Source organism: Oncorhynchus mykiss, chromosome 8 (genome assembly GCF_057628025.1).
Source record: "Oncorhynchus mykiss isolate SJ-2025 chromosome 8, ASM5762802v1, whole genome shotgun sequence".
NCBI lineage: Eukaryota > Metazoa > Chordata > Actinopteri > Salmoniformes > Salmonidae > Oncorhynchus > Oncorhynchus mykiss.
In genome coordinates this window covers 59669864-59692500 of record NC_143029.1, presented here as the reverse complement: position 1 = coordinate 59692500, position 22637 = coordinate 59669864, and the positions used below count along the sequence as shown (strand labels likewise).

Sequence of the window (22637 nt, the reverse complement as noted above, 5' to 3'; positions counted from 1 at the left end):
TAGAACAGTCTGCAGCACCCGGACTCACCGTACTAGAATTTGAAGTAAAATGTCTACTGTTTGCTGATGACCTGGTGCTTCTGTCACCAACCAAGGAGGGCCTGGAGGGCCTACAGCACCTAGATCTTCATAACATATTCTGTCAGACCTGGGCTGTGACAGTAAATCTCAAGTAAGACAAAAAAGGTCCAGTCGCCAGGAGATGTCCAGTCGCCAGGACCACAAATACAAATTCCATCTTGACACCGATGCCCTAGAGCACACAAAAAACTATACATGCCTACATTGGCCTAAACATCAGCACCACAGGTAACTTCCACAAAGCTGTGAACAATCTGAGAGACAAGGCAAGAAGGATCTTCTACACCATCAAAAGGAACATAAAATTTGACATACCAATTAGGATCTAGCTAAAAATACTAGAATCAGTTATAGAACCCATTGCCCTTCATGGTTGTGAGGTCTGAGGTCTGCTCACCAACCAAGAATTCACAAAATGTGACAAACACCAAATTGAGACTCGTAAAACACCAAATAATGCATGCAAAGCAGAATTTGGCCAGTACCTGCTAATTAACAAAATGCAGAAAAGAGATGTTAAATGACAACTGTGACTGACACAAAACTAAGGAAAGCAAATCCAATTTTGATAAACTCCCATATCTATTGGGTGAAATACCACAGTGTGTAATCACAGCAGCAAGATTTGTGACCTGTTGCCACAAGAAAAGGGCAACCAGTGAAGAACAAACACCATTGTAAATACAACCCATATTTATGTTGATTTATTTTCCCCTTTTTTATATTGAACAATTTGCACATCGTTACAACACTTTATATAGACATAATGTGAACTTGTGTGAGTGTAAGGTACACTTGGCCAAAAGACTCAATTGACAGTACATTGTTAAAGGGCAAACTATTGTTATAAAGCCAATTTACAGGCTGTCTGTCCTCCTGGACTGGCCTTATCAGACGAGGATATTATACTATCTCTGTCTGTCTGTCAATCAATCAGTTGAATACTTGTAAAGAGTCCTGCGTGTAGCTGGTGAGAGAGTCAGGCGCAGGACAGCAGATACGAGTAAAAAACGTGCTTTACTCAAAAAAGGACAAATATACAAATAAACATCTTTAGCACACACAGACGGACCGAAAAAATCACTCATAAATCATCACTCATAAAAAAAAACATGTGGGGAACAGAGGGTTAAATAATGAACAAGTGATTGTGGGATTGACAACAGGTGTGTGAAACAAAGACAAAACAAATGGAAAATGAAAAGTGGATCGGCAGTAGCTAGAAAGCCGGTGACGTCGACCGCCGAATGCCGCCCGAACAAGGAGAGGGACCGACTTCGGCGGAAGTCGTGACAATACTTCAACGAACCATTGCACCTGGGAGCTATTTTGCATGTTTCGCATGACATGGGCAGGTAACTCTGGTCCTGTAGTACCACAGTCAGGTATTGCCTTAAGTCTGGTGCCAGATTTGCCTGTGCTCTTGCCAACTCCTTGCTGTCATTGTCAAGCCAAACTTGTTTAAGTGTTTTAGCAGAAACAGATTTCCACTCAGGCTCGATAACTTTACCCCTGGCTTAAGATAACAGCTGAGGCCATGTGTGATCCACACAGGGACGTGGAAAATATAGTCACAGGTATGAGAGGACTGGGTTGTATTCATTAGTGTACACATTTCAAATTGCAGCAAAGGTTTTTGTGACGCAAAAGGAAAGCGAGCATTTCTTATTGGACAACTTCAGGTAGATCCCTCCCTGTTTTAGTCGGTTTTCTTCTGTTTCGTACCTAATGAATACAACCCTGATCCGTACGACTTCACTACAGCGCTACATCTCTAACCCCCTCTAATGCAGTTCTAAGGGCTGGGCAAATCCTCTCCCAAATCTCTGCTTTGATCCAAACACGGATTGTGTGTGTAGCCGGGTGGACACGGGATTATGGCCCTATAGATGGCTATAGACTATTTCTGGGCTACTGACTGGCACGTCATAGGGTAAAGCGCATAAGAAGACACACACACACACACACCTTTACAATAAAGTTATATCTGATTTACTCTACTCAATGACCACTATTCACCGGGCCACTGTTATCGTGTGAGGGACATAGGAAGTAGTACTGTGTGTGTGTCTGTGTGCGTTTGTGTGTGTGTGCGTGCGTGTGTACAGTAACCCGAACCCATTGGGAAAGCGTTCCTAGGATTCCAGGCCAGTTTGGGGTGGTGTGTGTATGAGCTACGGAATGCCGGTAGAGTCACGTCCCCGTCACACACGCACGCATGCACACACACACACAAACTCATGCTGGCTCTCTCCCTGCTGCCAAGCACATCAATGCAGTGAAAGCACCCACCCACACACACACACACACACACACACACACACACACACACACACACACACACACACACACACACACACACACACACACACACACACACACACACACACACACACACACACACACACACACACACACACACCACCACCACCACCACCACCACCACCACCTGCTTCCTCACACACGTACACACATTCACACAATAGGGGCCTGATAATTTGGTTCGATTACAGTCATAGACCATATAGATTCACGGAGCATGCAGCCCCAGTGTCTAACCAATGAAGAGAAGAGCCATATGAAATAGTCGTAAAAAAGTGATATCATCATGCATTGTGGCTCATGTATGGTGTTCTATGGAAAAGATGAGCTCAACCCCAGCTCCAATGCTCTCACCCCAGATCTCAGGCCTGGGTTGGGCTTCCCTGCAGATCAACCTGCCTAACCCTGGACCTAGACCACTGAGTCTTCCCGATGGAAATGAGCCAAGCTATACGTGACGAGACATAGGGAGCTGTGACCCAGAACAACTCCTGGCCCTATAGCCCCATGAAGTATGCAATCACGAATGTATGATGGGTCAAATCACTCTATTCCCCAGTAGAACTTGGTCAAATACGTAATAAATACGAGACTTGAGCGTCTTTGAAATGCGCTTGATTTACCTTCGAATTTGCACTTCAGGGACATTTCATTGGTTCCATTGTACCGGGCAAACTAAATCAAGCACATCAGCTCATATATTTGTCTTTTTACATGTATTTGACCCAGGTCTGTCCCCACCCACAAAACCTCCTATGGCTTTTCAGCAGTCAGTCATTAAAGTCCCTGTTTTATTGTCTTTGCTATAGTGAACCACTCACACACACACACACTACTCTGACACTAGATAAGGATCAGACTTAAGTATTATAATCATCTCTTCATTTCACTGGAACAACTACAGTTCCAATGTCTTGTTTTGATAGAAGATAAAACGGATCCAAGGCAAAGTGGCTTTCATCCTAGCTGACTATCATCTTTGTGTGTGTGTGTGTGTGTGTGTGTGTGTGTGTGTGTGTGTGTGTGTGTGTGTTTGTGTGTGTGTGTGTGTGTGTGTGTGTGTGTGTGTGTGTGTTATAACACATTATACAGTAGCATTGTTGAATACTTGTTTCTGATTGGCTTGAAGGGCATTCTAGAGCGTGCATTATTTCCTTATAAAACATTATTAGCATTGTTGAATTACATTTTCACAATGGCAAGCTAGGACTGATGGTTTGGTTAGCTAAAGCAAATATTTTTAATAACTACACCAAGACAGACCACACTGCCTGTCGTTTCAAATGGGAACAAATGAGTCATAGTGGAAGGAGTCAAGCAAGGAAGTGGGCAGAGTGAAGAACGAGCTAACGAGATCCTATTGGCACATATTTAGCACATATTTTAGCACACAATACATCTACTCTGTGAAGTGCACGTGTGCAATAACTCAATTTTGCACTCTTTCTAAACGACACATATATATATATATATATATATATATATATATATATATATATATTTTACTTTGGCAGGTTAACGTCTACAAAACTTAGTCCCCTCTGTTCGTAACAGATTCTAGTTTTGGGAACAGAAAACTGTATCGAGATCAAATGTTCCTTCGATGAGAAAATGTGCAGAATGTCGGCCAAAATCCATCTCGTTCCATCTTCTCCCACAAATGTGTTCAATTACAGCCATGGTATGAAAGGGATAATGAAATCTGGGCTCTACTGTATGTGTTCTCTGGAAAATAATGCAAATCCGTGGAAGGTCGGTTCCACTCCGCTAGAGCGTCGGGGAACACACCTTCCACATGGTTAATTATTTTCCTTAGAACACATGGCTCCTCGTTGATTATCCCTTACAGACATGATGGAGAAGTCTTGTGGTTCCAACTGTCCTTTTGTGTCCCATTCAGAGGGACATATTTGGGGGTTTGTCCCCTCTCCAGTCTCCAGTAGCGTGTATTGGGGAGACAAAGATGAGAGCACAGAGTGAGCTGCGTGCACACACACATATGGACACACACACACAGTCACACACAGTCACACACAGTCACGCACACACACACACAATCACGTATGCATGCATGAACACACACAATCACTGCTTGTGCACAAAGACTCACGCTTGCTCGCACGCACGCACGCACGCACGCACACACACACACACACACACACACACACACACACACACACACACACACACACACACACACACACACACACACACAATGGAATTGGCTGGCACCCTGGGCATGCTAGCAGCTTGGAGTCCTTGAACTCAAAGGGAGGCTCTTCAAACCACGTCATAGACGAAATGAAACCCCAAAGACACAGTCTTCCTCTATAGCTACTGTTACTGAGCCACCCCATCACCCCTCCTATCCATCCAGCCTTCTATTCCTCCCTCCATCCATTCATCTCTCTCATTCCTCTCTCGTTCCCTTTCCCTCCCTCCCACCTACTTACATCTCTCTCCCTTTTCTCTTCTTCTACCCATCTCTCCATCTCTTCCCGCCTCCATCCTTCCCTCCCTGTCTCTCTCCCTCCCTGTATCTCTCCCTCCCTGTCTCTCTCTCTGTCTCTCTCCATCCCTCCCTCTCTCCCTCCCTGACTCGCTCCCTCCCTGACTCTCTCCCTGTCTCTCTCTCTCTGCCTCTCTCCCTCCCTGACTCTCTCCCTCCCTGACTCTCTCCCTCCCTGACTCTCTCCCTCCCTGTCTCTCTCTCTCCCTTCCTGCCTCTCTCCCTTCCTGTCTCTCTCCCTCCCTTTCTCTCCCCCTCCCTGTCTCTCTCCCTCCATGACTCTCTCCCTCCCTGACTCTCCCTCTCCCTGTCTCTCTCCCTTCTTGCCTCTCTCCCTCCCTGACTCTCTCCCTCCCTGACTCTCTCCCTCCCTGACTCTCTCCCTCCCTGACTCTCTCCCTCCCTGTTTCTCCCCCTCCCTGTCTCTCTCTCTCCCTGTCTCTCTCCCTCCCTGACTCTCTCCCTCCCTGACTCTCTCCCTCCCTGTCTCTCTCTCTCCCTGACTCTCTCCCTCCCTGTCTCTCTCCCTCCCTGTCTCTCTCCCTCCCTGTCTCTCTCCCTCCATCTCTCCCCCTCCCTGTCTCTCTCCCTTCCTGACTCTCTCCCTCCCTGACTCTCTCCCTCCCGGTCTCTCTCCCTCCCTGTCTCTCTCCCTCTGTTACTCCCTCCCAGCCCTCCTCACTAGTCTGCAGCCTTGCCAATGAGAACAGTGTGAAACGTTGTGAATGCATGTCAGTCCCATGTAAAATGTTCTAGTAAAATATATATCATTGACGGTCCATTAAATACTGTTGAATCCATTTCCTGAGCACATCTAACTAACTTTGCATACTGCTCAACCGAATGCTACAACATTATCCATAAAGGTTCTACATAGGGAGATACAAGTCATCACATTATACAAGCTTGTAGATTCATTTATTACCAAGAGTCAACACACTCAGACAAATCATGCAGACATACTGCACATAGTCAAATTTGCAGACTGACAAATACACACAAACACTATGGGAACCCACAAACACACACAAACACTATGTGAACCCACAAACACACACAAACACTATGTGAACCCACAAACACACACAAACACTATGGGAACCCACAAACACTATGTGAAGCCACAAACACACACAAACACTATGGAAACCTGCACAAAAACACACAAACACTATGGGAACCCACACAAACTTAACATCAAAACTTAACATCAAAACCGTTTGCAGGCCTACAATAATACATGCACACACTTACACAATCATTAAAACATCATAAACCACCCCACACACACATGTGCAGGTCCTGTGTATAAACACACACACACCCTTGGTGCATACATTCCATTGTCTCTCCTCTCTCTTTTGCCCACGGCCACGACAGTGCACTCCGCTGACACACACACACACACACACACACACACACACACACACACACACACACACACACAGAGAGAGAGAAAGAGTCTTGTCAGCGAGCAGTGTAGGTCATGGTGGGGTCCTAGCCAACAGCTAAGGGTTATGGGAAAGGGATAGGCCGCTGGCTCCGAGGATAACTGGAAAGGAAAGTGGGATGGAAGGAGGGGAGGAAGGAGAGAGGAACGGAGATAAGGGGTGGAGAGGCAGAAATGTTACGTTCTAATGAGGTTGACAACGTTGGGATGAGGGGTGACGCAAGGATGAAAGGTGAGGGAAAGGTTAGGTAGGGTGAGATCTAGGAAGTGTGGAGGGTTGGAAGGGTTCGGGGGGAGAGTATGTCCTAGACTTTTGTCTGAGACGGGGCTGTGTGTAGGGCTCTGCCAAACAATGAGAGCATGGTCTCACTGACTCACTGAATGACTGACTGGTGTCGCAAGGTACATGACGATTAACATGACAATTACTGATCCCACTGTGGATAAAATACTTCATTTACATTTTAGTCACTTAGCAGACAGTGACGTGTCCAGGGAGAAATGTCATTGGTCACCCTAGTGCCCCCCCCCCCCCCCCCAAAGTTAGTTTTGACCAAGATTTTGTAAATCTCACCGGAGAAAGCATAAGAGCATAAGAGCAAGGCAAACAGGGCCCCTCTGTCATAGTATGTTGAGTCCATCAATCTGATGCTGTCTGGCCAAACATAACATGACATGTCATTATTCTTTTTGGCCAGACAGCATCAGACAGATGGACTACAGATAGTAGGACAGAGGGCCGCTCAGATCCTCGCTCAGATCCTTTCTCCGCTGAAACCGATTCAGCCTCTTGTGAATGTGAAGGAGAATTCTGAAACACTGATAGACACAAATGAGAAATCCTTTCATACGTTTGTTTCTTTTCTTTCTTTGACACTTTTGGGGGAAGCCTGGCTTCCCTTGGCCTCCATGTACCACGCTACTTTCTTGGCTGAATGCCATGACACTGATGGCATGACACTGATGGTGTTCGTAATAGATGCCCCTTTTCTATTCAAATGGTGGGGGCACCGTGAGCAGCGAACCTACTTGGCCTACGTTTTGAAGTGATTCTTTGGACAGTCAGATGAAAAGGTGACCGCCTGGGTTCACGACACATTCAAAAGTAAAACATTTGTACAGTTAAAATGCCCAAATGTAGCGGTACAATTAGCATTCTGGATGTCACTTTCACGTGAATTTACTTCTGTATGCTAATACCCTTCTATAAAATCCTGGGAATGTACCAGGATATATATATATATATATTGAAAAATCCACCTTGCATCGATTAAGGTTCAAAATGTTATTGTCCCCCTCCACCTTGGCCGCCCCATTCAAAACGCTCTGGACACGTCACTGTTAGCAGACACACTTACCTTACCGGAGGTGCATTCAACTAAGGCAGGTAAGACAACCACATATGGGGAGACGGAGAGTAAGGGAGGGGTTAAAAGCAGGGGGAGGATAAGGGAGGAGGATAACGACGAGGGAACAAAAGAAGGGGCGAAGAGAGACTTCACTATGGGGTGAAGAAGAAAAAAATCACACACACACACACACACTGCAGACTGTGTCTCTGGGTGGACAGACAGACAGACATGGAAGTTCGTCTCAGAACAGGCTTCTGGTCAGAGCTGGTATGAAAGGGAATTTCACTGCCAAGACGCAAGCCTCAGCCACACACAGTCTGGCGAGGTCCCCCCTTAATATATCTGACTGTGCAGTCCCTCAGTCGTCACCACAACCCCCCCCCCCCCCCCTTCCCACTCTCTCTCTATCACTCTCTCTCTGTCTCTCTCTCTCTCCCTCTTTCTCTCAACCTCTCTCACCCTCTCAACCTCTCTCTCCCTCTCCCTGTCTCTATATCTCCCTCTCAACCTCTCTCTCGCTCTCAACCTCTCTCCCTCTCCTTGTCTCTCTCTCTCTCTCTCTCCCTTTCAACCTCTCTCTCCCTCTCCCTGTCTCTCTCTCTCCCTTTCAACATCTTGCTCTCCCTCTCAACCTCTCTCCCTCTCCCTGTCTCTCTCTCAACCTCTCTCCCTCTCCCTGTCTCTCTCTCTCTCCCTCTCAACCTCTCTCCCTCTCCCTGTCTCTCTCTCAACCTCTCTCTTTCTCTCCCTGTCAATTCAATTCAATTGACTTTATTGACATGGCAAGTTCATTATTACTTACATTGTCAAAGTATACATATCGAAAAATATAAATAAAATGAAAATATATATTTATATATAAAATATATTTATATATAAATAAATGGTGGGACCAACAGCAATAATAATAGTAGTAGTGGACATGGGATTACCATTAACAACAACTACAACAACAATATTAATGAGAACAACAATACATTAAAGCAATAGTATTAGACCAGTGTCAACATGACTGAAAAGACAGTCTCTCTCTCATGACTGAGAAAACACATGACGTGGTATGAAAGATAAAACAAAACAAGATGGGAAATATTATCAGGTTGTGGCAGGAGGACACATATTTGGCTGCCAAAATAGCACATTTTGGCTTTTCACCCAATAAATTATTGATTTTATAGTTTCAAATTCTTTGTATTAAGTTATAATTTTGGGAAATAAATATTCTCTTAGGTCTGAGTATTTGTCACAGTGTAATAGGAAATGCAGCTCTGTCTCTACCTCTCCCATGGAGCAGAGTGAGCACAGCCTGTCCTCTCTGAGCAGCCAGGTTTGTCTGTGACGACCAGTCTCTATAGCCAGACTGTGCTCACTGAGTCTGTACCTAGTCAATGTTTTCCTCAGTTTTCTATCAGTCACAGTGGTCAGATAGTCTGCCACCATGTACTGTCTGTTTAGAGACAAATAGCATTGAAGTTTACTTTGATTTTTTTGTGGTGTCTTTCCAATAGGTGATACAGTGCCTTGCGAAAGTATTCGGCCCCCTTGAACTTTGCGACCTTTTGCCACATTTCAGGCTTCAAACATAAAGATATAAAACTGTATTTTTTTGTGAAGAATCAACAACAAGTGGGACACAATCATGAAGTGGAACGACATTTATTGGATATTTCAAACTTTTTTAACAAATCAAAAACTGAAAAATTGGGCGGGCAAAATTATTCAGCCCCTTTACTTTCAGTGCAGCAAACTCTCTCCAGAAGTTCAGTGAGGATCTCTGAATGATCCAATGTTGACCTAAATGACTAATGATGATAAATACAATCCACCTGTGTGTAATCAAGTCTCCGTATCAATGCATCTGCACTGTGATAGTCTCAGAGGTCCGTCAAAAGCGCAGAGAGCATCATGAAGAACAAGGAACACACCAGGCAGGTCCGAGATACTGTTGTGAAGAAGTTTAAAGCCGGATTTGGATACAAAAAGATTTCCCAAGCTTTAAACATCCCAAGGAGCACTGTGCAAGCGATAATATTGAAATGGAAGGAGTATCAGACCACTGCAAATCTACCAAGATCTGGCCGTCCCTCTAAACTTTCAGCTCATACAAGGACAAGACTGATCAGAGATGCAGCCAAGAGGCCCATGATCACTCTGGATGAACTGCAAAGATCTACAGCTGAGGTGGGAGACTCTGTCCATAGGACAACAATCAGTCGTATATTGCACAAATCTGGCCTTTATGGAAGAGTGGCAAGAAGAAAGCCATTTCTTAAAGATATCCATAAAAAGTGTCGTTTAAAGTTTGCCACAAGCCACCTGGGAGACACACCAAACATGTGGAAGAAGGTGCTCTGGTCAGATGAAACCAAAATTGAACTTTTTGGCAACAATGCAAAACGTTATGTTTGGCGTAAAAGCAACACAGCTGAACACACCATCCCCACTGTCAAACATGGTGGTGGCAGCATCATGGTTTGGGCCTGCTTTTCTTCAGCAGGGACAGGGAAGATGGTTAAAATTGATGGGAAGATGGATGGAGCCAAATACAGGACCATTCTGGAAGAAAACCTGATGGAGTCTGCAAAAGACCTGAGACTGGGACGGAGATTTGTCTTCCAACAAGACAATGATCCAGAACATAAAGCAAAATCTACAATGGAATGGTTCAAAAATAAACATATCCAGGTGTTAGAATGGCCAAGTCAAAGTCCAGACCTGAATCCAATCGAGAATCTGTGGAAAGAACTGAAAACTGCTGTTCACAAATGCTCTCCATCCAACCTCACTGAGCTCGAGCTGTTATACAAGGAGGAATGGGAAAAAAATTCAGTCTCTCGATGTGCAAAACTGATAGAGACACCCCACGCGACTTACAGCTGTAATCGCAGCAAAAGGTGGCGCTACAAAGTATTAACTTAAGGGGGCTGAATAATTTTGCACGCCCAATTTGTCAGTTTTTGATTTGTTAAAAAAGTTTGAAATATCCAATAAATGTCGTTCCACTTCATGATTGTGTCCCACTTGTTGTTGATTCGTCACAAAAAAATACAGTTTTATATCTTTATGTTTGAAGCCTGAAATGTGGCAAAAGGTCGCAAAGTTCAAGGGGGCCGAATACTTTCGCAAGGCACTGTATATTTTTCTTCTTGTTTTGTGATGATTTGGTTGGGCCAGATTTTCTGAGTGCTGTCCTGAGGCTCTATGGGGTTGGTTTGGGTTGGTGAACTGAGCCTCAGAACCAGCTGGCTGAGGGGACTCTTCTCTTGCTTCATCTCTTGTACATTGTAGAGCTGTGTGATGGAATGTTTTGGGGTCACTTGTTTTTAGATGGTTGTAAAATTTGATGGCTCTTTTTTCTATTCGAATGAGGAGGGGGTATCGGCCCAATTCTGCTCTACATGTGTTATTTGGACTTTTTCTTTGCACTTGCAATACAGTCTTGCAAAACTCTGCATGCAGTATTTCAATTGGATGTTTGTCCCATTTGGTAAATTCATTATTAGAGATTGGACCCCATACTTCACTGCCATATAGAGCAATTGGTTCTATAACTGATTGAAAAATGTTGAGCCATATTCTAATTGGAATTTCGATTTTGATGTTCCTTTTAATCTCTCTCTCGCTCAACCTCTCTCTCCCTCTCCCTGTCTCTCTCTCCATAAACATCTCTCTCCCTCTCCCTGTCTCCCTCTCCTTAAACAACTCTCTCTCTCTCTCTCTCCTTCACCACAAAGCAAGCCAGGCTGCAGTGCAGTGAATGCACTGTTGGTGACACAGCTGTTTGGGTTTACAGTATATGTAGGCCTACCTGTTACTGTGTGTGTGTGTGTGTGTGTGTGTGTGTGTGTGTGTGTGTGTGTGTGTGTGCGTGCCCGTGTGTGTATGTGTGTACATGCAAGTGTCCATGCATAATGATACCAAGAGAGAGTGAGACATTGAGATATGAGAGAGCGAAAGACAGAGAACCCACTGGGCACACACCGGTTGAATCAATGTTGTTTTCAATGGAACCAATGTCAAATGGATGTTGAATTGACGTCTGTGCCCAGTGGGAAGGAGAAAGGGGTGACGCCTTTACCCAGTACAGAGTGCAGCCCTCTCTGCCTCTCCCCGCGATTCTGACATCAGGATTCCAGATGTCAGGATGATAAACAAACAGATTTTCATAACCTTCCAGTTATGTGAGGCATTCAGAAGCACTACAGGCGCATTGTCCTCCTCCACATGGTTTAGGAATCAGCTTGGAGATATCTCACCTCTCGCTGGCCTTCCTGTACCACACACACAAATACACATACACACACACAAACACCCTGACCCTCTCTTGGAGAACATGGCTTAGAGAAGAATTTCTCTCTGTCTCTCTCTCTCTCTCATAAAGTATACAAGAAGAAAGTAGAAAAAAAGATAGTGTACTCAAACTAACTCACAGAGACCATGCCAGATGCTGTGTTTGGATTTCTGGATGACAGAGAGAGTGGTCGGACTGACAACCCTTGTTATCCTGAGTGAAAGTGCTGGTGTTGAACGTGACACATAAAAAAAAAATACTTTTTGAACTACATCCTTCAAACACTAAGTACATGTTGTTGATGTTGATGATAATAATGACGATGAGGATGAACAATGTCATGATACTAGTGATAAGAATAAGATTGAGACATTATCACACACACTCACAAACACACACACACAGATACTGTATATATGTTAATGAATAGGTGTCCCAGCTGTTGTACAGCATTTGGAGAGTATAGAGTGATATGGGACAGTGTGTTATTTTCCTACTGCTTTCTGGGAATGCACCATACCCACAGATCCTCTGTGAGACCCGCCCCTCTCCAGGAAATTACAACTCTACTAGGACAGTGTACCTTTCCTACTGCAGCACCATTCCTACTACAGCACCATTCCTATTGCAACACCATTCCAACTGAAGCACCATTCCTACTGCAGCACCATTCCAACTGAAGCACCATTCCTACTGCAGCACCATTCCTACTGCAACACCATTCCTACTGCAACACTATTCCTACTACAGCACCATTCCTACTACAGCACCATTCCTACTGCATTACCATTCCTACTGCAGCACCAGTCCTACTGCAGCACCATTCCTACTGCAACACCATTCCTACTGCAGCACCATTCCTACTGCAACACTATTCCTACTACAGCACCATTCCTACTGCAGCACCATTCCTACTGCAACACCATTCCAACTGAAGCACCATAACTACTGCAACACTATTCCTACTGCAGCACCATTCCTACTGCAACACCATTCCAACTGAAGCACCATAACTACTGCAACACTATTCCTACTGCAGCACCATTCCTACTGCAACACCATTCCAACAGAAGCACCATGACTACTGCAACACTATTCCTACTGCAGCACCATTACTACTGCAACACTATTCCTACTGCAGCAAAATTCCTACTGCAACACCATTCCAACAGAAGCACCATGACTACTGCAACACTATTCCTACTGCAGCACCATTACTACTGCAACACCATTCCTACTGCAACACCATTCCTACTGAAGCACCATTCCTACTGAAGCACCATTCCTACTACAGCACCATTCCTACTGCAACACTATTCCTACTGCAACACTATTCCTACTGCAGCACCATTCCTACTGCAACACCATTCCAACTGAAGCACCATAACTACTGCAACACTATTCCTACTGCAGCACCATTCCTACTGCAGCACCAGTCCTACTGCAACACCATTCCTACTGAAGCACCATTCCTACTGAAGCACCATGCCTACTACAGCACCATTCCTACTGAAGCACCATTCCTTCTGCAATACCATTCCTACTGCAGCACCATTCCTACTGCAACACCATTCCTACTGCAGCACCAGTCCTACTGCAACACCATTCCTACTGCAGCACCATTCCTGCTGAAGCACCAGTCCTACTGCAGCACCATTCCTACCGCAACACCATTCCTACTGCAACACCATTCCTACTGCAGCACCATTCCTACTGCTGCACCAGTCCTCGTGCAGCACCATTCCTACTGCAACACCATTCCTATTGCAGCACCATTCCTACTGAAGCACCATTCCTACTGCAACACCATTCCTACTGCAGCACCAGTCCTACTGCAACACCATTCCTACTGCAGCACCATTCCTACTGCAACACCATTCCTATTGCAGCACCATTCCTACTTCAGCACCATTCCTACTGCAGCACCATTCCTACTGCAACACCATTCCTACTGCAGCACCATTCCATTTGCAGCACAATTCCTACTGCAGCACCATTCCTACTGCAACACTATTCCTACTGCAGCACCATTCCATTTGCAGCACCATTCCTACTGCAGCACCATTCCTACTGCAACACTATTCCCACTGCAGCACCATTCCATTTGCAGCACCATTCCTACGGCAGCACCATTCCTACTGCAACACTATTCCTATTGTAGCACCATTCCTACTGAAGCACCTTTCCTACTGCAACACCATCCTACTGCAACACCATCCTACTGCAACACCACCCTACTGCAACACCATTCCTACTGCAGCACCATTCCTACTGCAACACTATTCCTACTGCAGCACCATTCCTACTGCAACACTATTCCTATTGCAGCACCATTCCTACTGCAGTACCATTCCTACTGCAACACTATTCCTACTGAAGCACCATTCCTACTGAAGCACCTTTCCTACTGCAACACCGTCCTACTGCAACACCACCCTACTGCAATCCTCTCCTCCCTTCCTTCCTCCCTTCGCCTATCCTCTCCTCTCTTTTTTTGTCAGGGTAGGCTAGGACATTCCCAGGCAGGGTATATGCAAGCTAACAGGTCTACAGTGAGTACAGGGCCTCAGGGCTCCATTATTTCCCATACAGCCTCATAGGAGGGTCTTTGTTTCTACCCTTCAGGGTTTGGGGGTCCCCACTGCAGGGCTGTGCCTCACTCCGCTCTCCCAACAATGGGCCTTTATCCTGCCAAGGCCTCCCTGCCCCCCCGGTCCCTCTGCACTGCTACCTACCCCGACCAGGGGCACAGGGCGAGAGACGGCCACCGGGGCGAGAGAGGGGCACAGGGGCGAGAGAGGGGCACAGTGCCACCGGGGCAACCCCCTTTCATGCCCTGTCCTGTTGCTCTCTCACTCACACACACACACACACACACACACACACACACACACACACACACACACACACAAGAGGTTGCTGACTTAGAAGTTGTTGGATAACAGTGCACCATGGGGTGAGCCGGGCAGACTCAATTTCACACATTTCTCAATAAATATAGTGGCTCACTGAACCAAAGGATAAGTCTGTAATCTCACAAAGACTCTCTTTCTTTTCTCTCTGTTACTCTCTTTCTCACAAACACACACACATGCACACACATACCGACACACACACAGACTGCTGAAGAGTGCCGCTGGCCTTGAAGAGTGTCAGATGAACAATATCTTCTCAAAGTGTTGGATGAACCATATCTTCTCAAAGTATTGGATGAACCATATCTTCTCAAAGTGTCAGATGAACCATATCTTCTCAAAGTATTAGATTAACCATATCTTCTCAAAGTGTCAGATGAACCATATCTTCTCAAAGTGTTGGATGAACCATATCTTCTCAAAGTGTCAGATGAACCATATCTTCTCAAAGTGTTGGATGAACCATATCTTCTCAAAGTGTTGGATGAACCATATCTTCTCAAAGTGTTGGATGAACCATATCTTCTCAAAGTGTCAGATGAACCATATCTTCTCAAAGTGTTAGATGAACCATATCTTCTCAAAGTGTCAGATGAACCATATCTTCTCAAAGTGTCAGATGAACCATATATTCTCAAAGTGTCAGATGAACCATATCTTCACAAAGTGTCAGATGAACCATATCTTCTCAAAGTGTCAGATGAACCATATATTCTCAAAGTGTCAGATGAACCATATATTCTCAAAGTGTTAGATGAACCATATCTTCACAAAGTGTCAGATGAACCATATCTTCTCAAAGTGTCAGATGAACCATATATTCTCAAAGTGTCAGATGAACCATATCTTCTCAAAGTGTCAGATGAACCATATATTCTCAAAGTGTCAGATGAACCATAGCTTCTCAAAGTGTTGGATGAACCATATCTTCTCAAAGTGTTGGATGAACCATATCTTCACAAAGTGTCAGATGAACCATATCTTCTCAAAGTGTTGGATGAACCATAGCTTCTCAAAGTGTTGGATGAACCATATCTTCTCAAAGTGTTGGATGAACCATAGCTTCTCAAAGTGTCAGATGAACCATATCTTCTCAAAGTGTCAGATGAACCATATCTTCTCAAAGTGTTGGATGAACCATATCTTCTCAAAGTGTTGGATGAACCATATATTCTCAAAGTGTTGGATGAACCATATCTTCACAAAGTGTCAGATGAACCATATCTTCTCAAAGTGTTAGATGAACCATATCTTCTCAAAGTGTCAGATGAACAACATCTTCTCAAAGTGTCAGATGAACCATATATTCGCAAAGTGTCAGATGAACCATATCTTCTCAAAGTGTTGGATGAACCATATCTTCTCAAAGTGTTGGATGAACCATATCTTCTCAAAGTGTCAGATGAACCATATCTTCTCAAAGTGTTGGATGAACCATATCTTCTCAAAGTGTTGGATAAACCATATCTTCTCAAAGTGTCAGATGAACCATATCTTCTCAAAGTGTTGGATGAACCATATCTTCTCAAAGTGTTGGATGAACCATATCTTCACAAAGTGTCAGATGAACCATATCTTCTCAAAGTGTTGGATGAACCATAGCTTCTCAAAGTGTTGGATGAACCATATCTTCTCAAAGTGTTGGATGAACCATATCTTCTCAAAGTGTCAGATGAACCATATCTTCTCAAAGTGTCAGATGAACCATATCTTCTCAAAGTGTTGGATGAACCATATCTTCTCAAAGTGTCAGATGAACCATATCTTCTCAAAGTGTCAGATGAACCATATCTTCTCAAAGTGTCAGATGAACCATATCTTCTCAAAGTGTCAGATGAACCATATCTTCTCAAAGTGTTGGATGAACCATATCTTCACAAAGTGTCAGATGAACCATATCTTCACAAAGTGTCAGATGAACTATATCTTCTCAAAGTGTTAGATGAACCATATCTTCTCAAAGTGTCAGATGAACAACATCTTCTCAAAGTGTCAGATGAACCATATCTTCTCAAAGTGTTAGATGAACCATATCTTCTCAAAGTTGTTAGATGAACCATATCTTCTCAAAGTGTCAGATGAACCATATCTTCTCAAAGTGTTGGGTGAACAATATCTTCTCAAAGTGTTGGATGATTTCATTTGTTTAGCCCGGTGTTGTGTTCCAGCACTCCATGTACCTCCTCTCTCCCTTTCTCTTCTCCTCCTCTCTACCCCTCTCTTCTTCTCTCTCCCTCTCTCTTCTCCTCTCTAACCCTCTTTTCCTCTCTCTTCTCCTCCTCCCTACCCCTCTCTTCTTCTCTCTCCCTCTCTCTTCTCCTCCTCTCTACCCCTCTCTTCTCCTCTCTACCGCTCTCTTCTCCTCCTCCCTACCACTCTCTTCTCCTCCTCTCTACCCCTCTCTTCTCCTCTCATATATTCTTGGTAACAGAGAACACCAGGGTTGTTTTCACTGAGAGACATGCTGTGTCAGAATGCTTGACATGATGAATGTGTGGTCTCTCTAAGAGCCAATGATACATTTTTAAGTGCATAAAGTCAGGAACTGGGCCTCTTTTCTCTGTCTCTCTCTGTTTCTCTGTCTCTCTCTCCCTCCCTCTTTCTCTGTCTCTCTTTTGGTCTCTCTCAGTGCCAGAGAAGAAAAAAAGAGAGAATAGAAGGGGAGAGTGGAGAAGGGGAGAGTAGAGACAAAAAATAAGAGTTCCTTTCATCAGAAGCACAGTGCCCTCTACTCCCACAATCCCCATGGGACAGACTAAGAGACATGCAGTATGGACGACGAGGCCAAACTAAAACAATAGCATAAAGGACCAACACTATCAGATGGGTGGCCAGGGTTGTCTCTGTGTGTGTGTGTGTGTGTGTGTGTGTGTGTGTGTGTGTGTGTGTGTGTGTGTGTGTGTGTGTACCATGGTAACTGAAGCCAGGCAGGGGCCACCGCAGGCCCCAGTGTTGTCATAATTGCATAGGGAAGAGAACTTTCTAGAAACGCTTATGAAGCCCTTCCAGAGATGGAATAAGTTACAGATCAGCGTTTGCTCATACACACACACACACGTATGTACACTCTCTCACACATACACAAATGCATACACACGTGCAAAGACACACATGGCAGTGGTTTAATGTCCAGGTGATGAGTGGATCCCACACAGCCACGTACAGGAAGAAGGATCGAAAGCCACGCCCCCAAATCAGCACCAAACAAACAGCTCATAAATGAGAGAGAGAGAGAGAGAGAGAGAGAGAGAGACAGACAGACAGACAGACAGACAGACAGTGCTATACTTCATCCAACAGGGAAAGATGTTCCTTATGACTTCCACATTCCCTCGCAAATCAACAACAGCCTCATAATACCACACACAGGCTTATTACACCAACACACAACACAAACACACACTCTACCAGCAGACCCAGTAGAGTAGGGCAGCGTATGAGCTTCTAAACAACACTGAGTGGTCATAAATAATTCCTGTCTTACCTATTCGACCCCCTTTCTCTTTCCTTCCTCTCTCCTTCCTCTCTCTCTCTAACCCCCCGCCCACCACGTCGTCTCACACATCACCTACACTCCTTTATCCTCCTCTCTCATCCCCCATCCCGCTCTCTTTCCTCCTCTTCAGTCATTACCTCTCCACCACGTCCTCTCACACATCACCTATACTCCTTTATCCTCCTCTCTCATCCCCCATCCAGCTCTCTTTCCTCCTCTTCAGTCTTACCTCTCCACCACGTCGTCTCCGCTCCAGCAGGTAAAGTCGTCCACCACCATCTCTCCCTCACACAGCATCTCCGGAAGCATGGCAAAGAATGACTTATAGCGCTGGATGTAGCTCAGAAACTCCCTGAGATGGGAAGAGAGGATGGAGAGAACAGAAAGGATGGAGAGCGACAGGAGAGAGAAAGGAGGGATAGAGAGGTGGGAAAGAGGACAGAGGACAGAGGGGTGAGAGACTCCATGTTATAAGAAACACAGCACACTGTAACGTCTATGGCTACCACCCAACTACATATGATATGTAATCATGATATGAATGTGTAAATAAAATGACAGGTGCATAGACAGAACCTAAAGGAATACTGTCGAACCTAAAGAAATATAGTTCCCATAGAGCTTTAAAAACACATTGAAAATAATATTGATGCTGTAGTGACTGGTGGCCAAACAAGAGAATAATTCTGATCAGGCACCTGTTACGGCCACCCAAGAGACAGGGGAACTCCAATAATATGGGTCATGTGAGGTCACATGCTGTTAGGACCCCATCAGTCAGGGCTGTCATGACGATAGTATCAGAGCCTCCCGTTAGGGGTGGGCCGCGAATGGGAACCTAATGAATGACGAGGGGATTATGAAGGGTTAAACCATATCATTAATCACCTGTCACTAGCCAGATAGACAGACAGATACACACACATATGTTGAGAGACATCATAGCCTGATCCAATACTGATGACAACATAGTGCTGTCACACAGAGAGAGAGAGAGAGAGAGAGAGAGAGAGAGAGAGAGAGAGAGAGAGAGAGAGGGTGAGAGAGAGAGAGAGAGAGAGAGAGGGTTAGAGAGAGAGGGTGAGAGAGAGAGAGAGTGGGTGAGAGAGAGAGGGTGAGAGAGAGAGAGAGAGAGAGAGAGAGGGTGAAAGGGAGAGATAGAGATAGAAGCAGAGGGCACAGACAGAAAGACACATGGACAAAGACAAAGACAGACATACATATGTGAGACTGAGAAGCAGAGACAGAGAGAGGTAGTTGTCATTCACCGGGTGGGTGGGTTGGTTGGTCATGCTTACCTAGAGATCTTTTTCAGACTTCTAGGTTTATCGTTCTTGGAGGGTTTCAGGGGGAATGAACTGAGGATGGAAGGAGTCCGGGGGGGGGGGGGGGGGGGGGGGGAATGACACAAGCAGGAGAGGTGCAGGGAGAGAAAACAAAGAAAACGGGGGGTGGGACAAAATGAGGGCAAGACAAAACAAGGAGGGGAGGGAGAGGAAGAAATAGTCAGTTTACGACCCTGGATAAGGGTGAGTCATGCACATGCAGAGGTCAGAGGTCAGGGTGGGAAACACCCCAAAAACACCACCACTCATTTGTTGTCCCACGTGACAATGTTAAAACAGCTGTTGAAAGTCATACAAGTGAGCAATTAAAATCACATTTAAGAATACAACACAACTATATGTGTGTACTACCCCTTTTTCACAAAGTAAATTGATATTGTTGTCTGGAAATTTGATTGTTGTCTGGAAATTAGATTACTGTCTGGAAATTAGATTGTTGTCTTGAAATCAGATTGTTGTCTGGAAATTAGATTGCTGTCTGGAAATTAGATTACTGTCTGGAAATTATATTGTTGTCTTGAAATCAGATTGCTGTCTGGAAATTAGATTGTTGTCTTGAAATCAGATTGCTGTCTGGAAATTAGATTGTTGTCTGGAAATTAGATTGTTGTCTTGAAATCAGATTGTTGTCTGGAAATTAGATTACTGTCTGGAAATTAGATTGTTGTCTTGAAATCAGATTGCTGTCTGGAAATTAGATTGTTGTCTTGAAATCAGATTGCTGTCTGGAAATTAGATTGTTGTCTGGAAATTAGATTGTTGTCTTGAAATCAGATTGTTGTCTGGAAATTAGATTACTGTCTGGAAATTAGATTGTTGTCTTGAAATCAGATTGTTGTCTGGAAATTCGATTGCTGTCTGGAAATTAGATTGTTGTCTTGAAATTAGATTGTTGTCTGGAAATTAGATTGCTGTCTGGAAATTAGATTACTGTCTGGAAATTAGATTGTTGTCTTGAAATCAGATTGCTGTCTGGAAATTAGATTGTTGTCTTGAAATCAGATTGTTGTCTGGAAATTAGATTACTGTCTGGAAATTAGATTGTTGTCTTGAAATCAGATTGTTGTCTGGAAATTCGATTGCTGTCTGGAAATTAGATTGTTGTCTTGAAATCAGATTGTTGTGTGGAAATACGATTGCTGTCTTGAAATTAGATTGCTGTCTGGAAATTAGATTCCTGCCTGGAAATTAGATTGTTGTCTGGAAATTAGATTCCTGCCTGGAAATTAGATTGTTGTCTTGAAATCAGATTGTTGTCTGCAATTAGATTGCTGTCTGGAAATTAGATTCCTGCCTGGAAATTAGATTCCTGCCTGGAAATTAGATTGTTGTCTGGAAATTAGATTGTTGTCTTCAAATTAGATTCCTGCCTGGAAATTAGATTCCTGCCTGGAAATTAGATTCCTGCCTGGAAATTAGATTCCTGCCTGGAAATTAGATTGTTTTCTTCAAATTAGATTCCTGCCTGGAAATTAGATTCCTGCCTGGAAATTAGATTCCTGCCTGGAAATTAGATTCCTGCCTGGAAATTAGATTGTTGTCTGGAAATTAGATTGTTGTCTGGAAATTAGATTGTTGTCTGGAAATTAGATTGTTGTCTGGAAATTAGATTACTGTCTGGAAATCAGATTGTTGTCTGGAAATTAGATTCCTGTCTGGAAATTAGATTGTTGTCTGGAAATTAGATTCCTGCCTGGAAATTAGATTGTTGTCTGGAAATTAGATTGTTGTCTGGAAATTAGATTGTTGTCTGGAAATTAGATTGTTGTCTGGAAATTAGATTACTGTCTGGAAATCAGATTGTTGTCTGGAAATTAGATTGTTGTCTGGAAATTAGATTGTTGTCTGGAAATTAGATTGTTGTCTGGAAATTAGATTGTTGTCTGGAAATTAGATTGTTGTCTGGAAATTAGATTACTGTCTGGAAATCAGATTGTTGTCTGGAAATTAGATTGTTGTCTGGAAATTAGATTGTTGTCTGGAAATTAGATTACTGTCTGGAAATTAGATTACTGTCTGGAAATGTGATTGTTGTCTAAGGGAACTAACTGGAAACAAAGTACAAGTCATAAAATGAGTGTCCACTCCTCTCTACGTCATTCTGTGTTATCATAATACAATTAAACTACGATATATTTATGTCAAATTTCATTTCCCTTGTTATTCCACTATATCATATTCCTTTCCATTCCCTCCAGCGGCTACTGGCCTTGTGCCTCTGCCAGTGTAAACTGCTGTGTGTGATGAGGATACTGCCCACTGGTCTGTGGGTAGGCTGGCAGAGGGCTGGGCACTGGATACTGTTGGCGTGGAGCAGGGTGGCAGCGCCAGGGCAAGACCGTCAGCTAGACTGGCACCACAACACCTGGGTGTCTGTGTCAGTGAGTGAGTGAGTGAGTGAGTGAGTGAGTGAGTGAGTGAGTGAGTGAGTGCCTAATATTTGACTGTGTGTGTGTGCCTGTGCCTGTACGTCTGCGTGTGCGTATGTGTGTGTGTGTGTGTGCGTCTTAATGCCTAATATGTGACTCTGTGTCTGTGTCTGTGTGAGTGAGTGTGTATGTGTGTGTATGTGTGCCTAATATGTGACTGTGTGACTGTGTGTCTGTGTGTGCCTATGTGATAGCACTGAGGTGGGCAGCTGATCTGAGCTGGGGCTATGGTAGTCTGGGTAAACAGGAAGCGGTCCGTCAGTATTAATCTTCCCCCCTCCCTGTGGGCACTGCCCTGCCAGCTGCTGTGGGCACCGGGTGCCTCAAAGGACGAGGTAGAGGGGGAATCGGACCGTGTGAGAGGACTGTGTACAACACAGTATGCCTGTGTGAGTGTGTGTGAGTGTGTATGTGTGTGTGTGGCAGAATCACTATACTATATGTAC

The 22637-nt window shown here is 44.4% G+C and overlaps 1 protein-coding gene across 4 annotated transcripts in view; it reads right to left on the bottom strand.

Annotated features, from left to right (window-relative positions):
- Window positions 1-22637, bottom strand: part of LOC110530231 (glypican-5) — a 218286-nt gene that overhangs the window by 115232 nt on the left and 80417 nt on the right. For 2 of the 4 annotated variants that reach the window (XM_036985798.2, XM_036985801.2), the window contains exons 5-6: window positions 19715-19774; window positions 18646-18768 (exon numbers count right to left, since the gene is read on the bottom strand). In XM_036985798.2, coding sequence (XP_036841693.2) covers window positions 18646-18768; window positions 19715-19774 — 183 coding nt within the window. The remainder of the gene's footprint in view (window positions 1-18645; window positions 18769-19714; window positions 19775-22637) is intronic. The other 2 variants (XM_036985799.2, XM_090182140.1) reach the window with 1 other exon arrangement.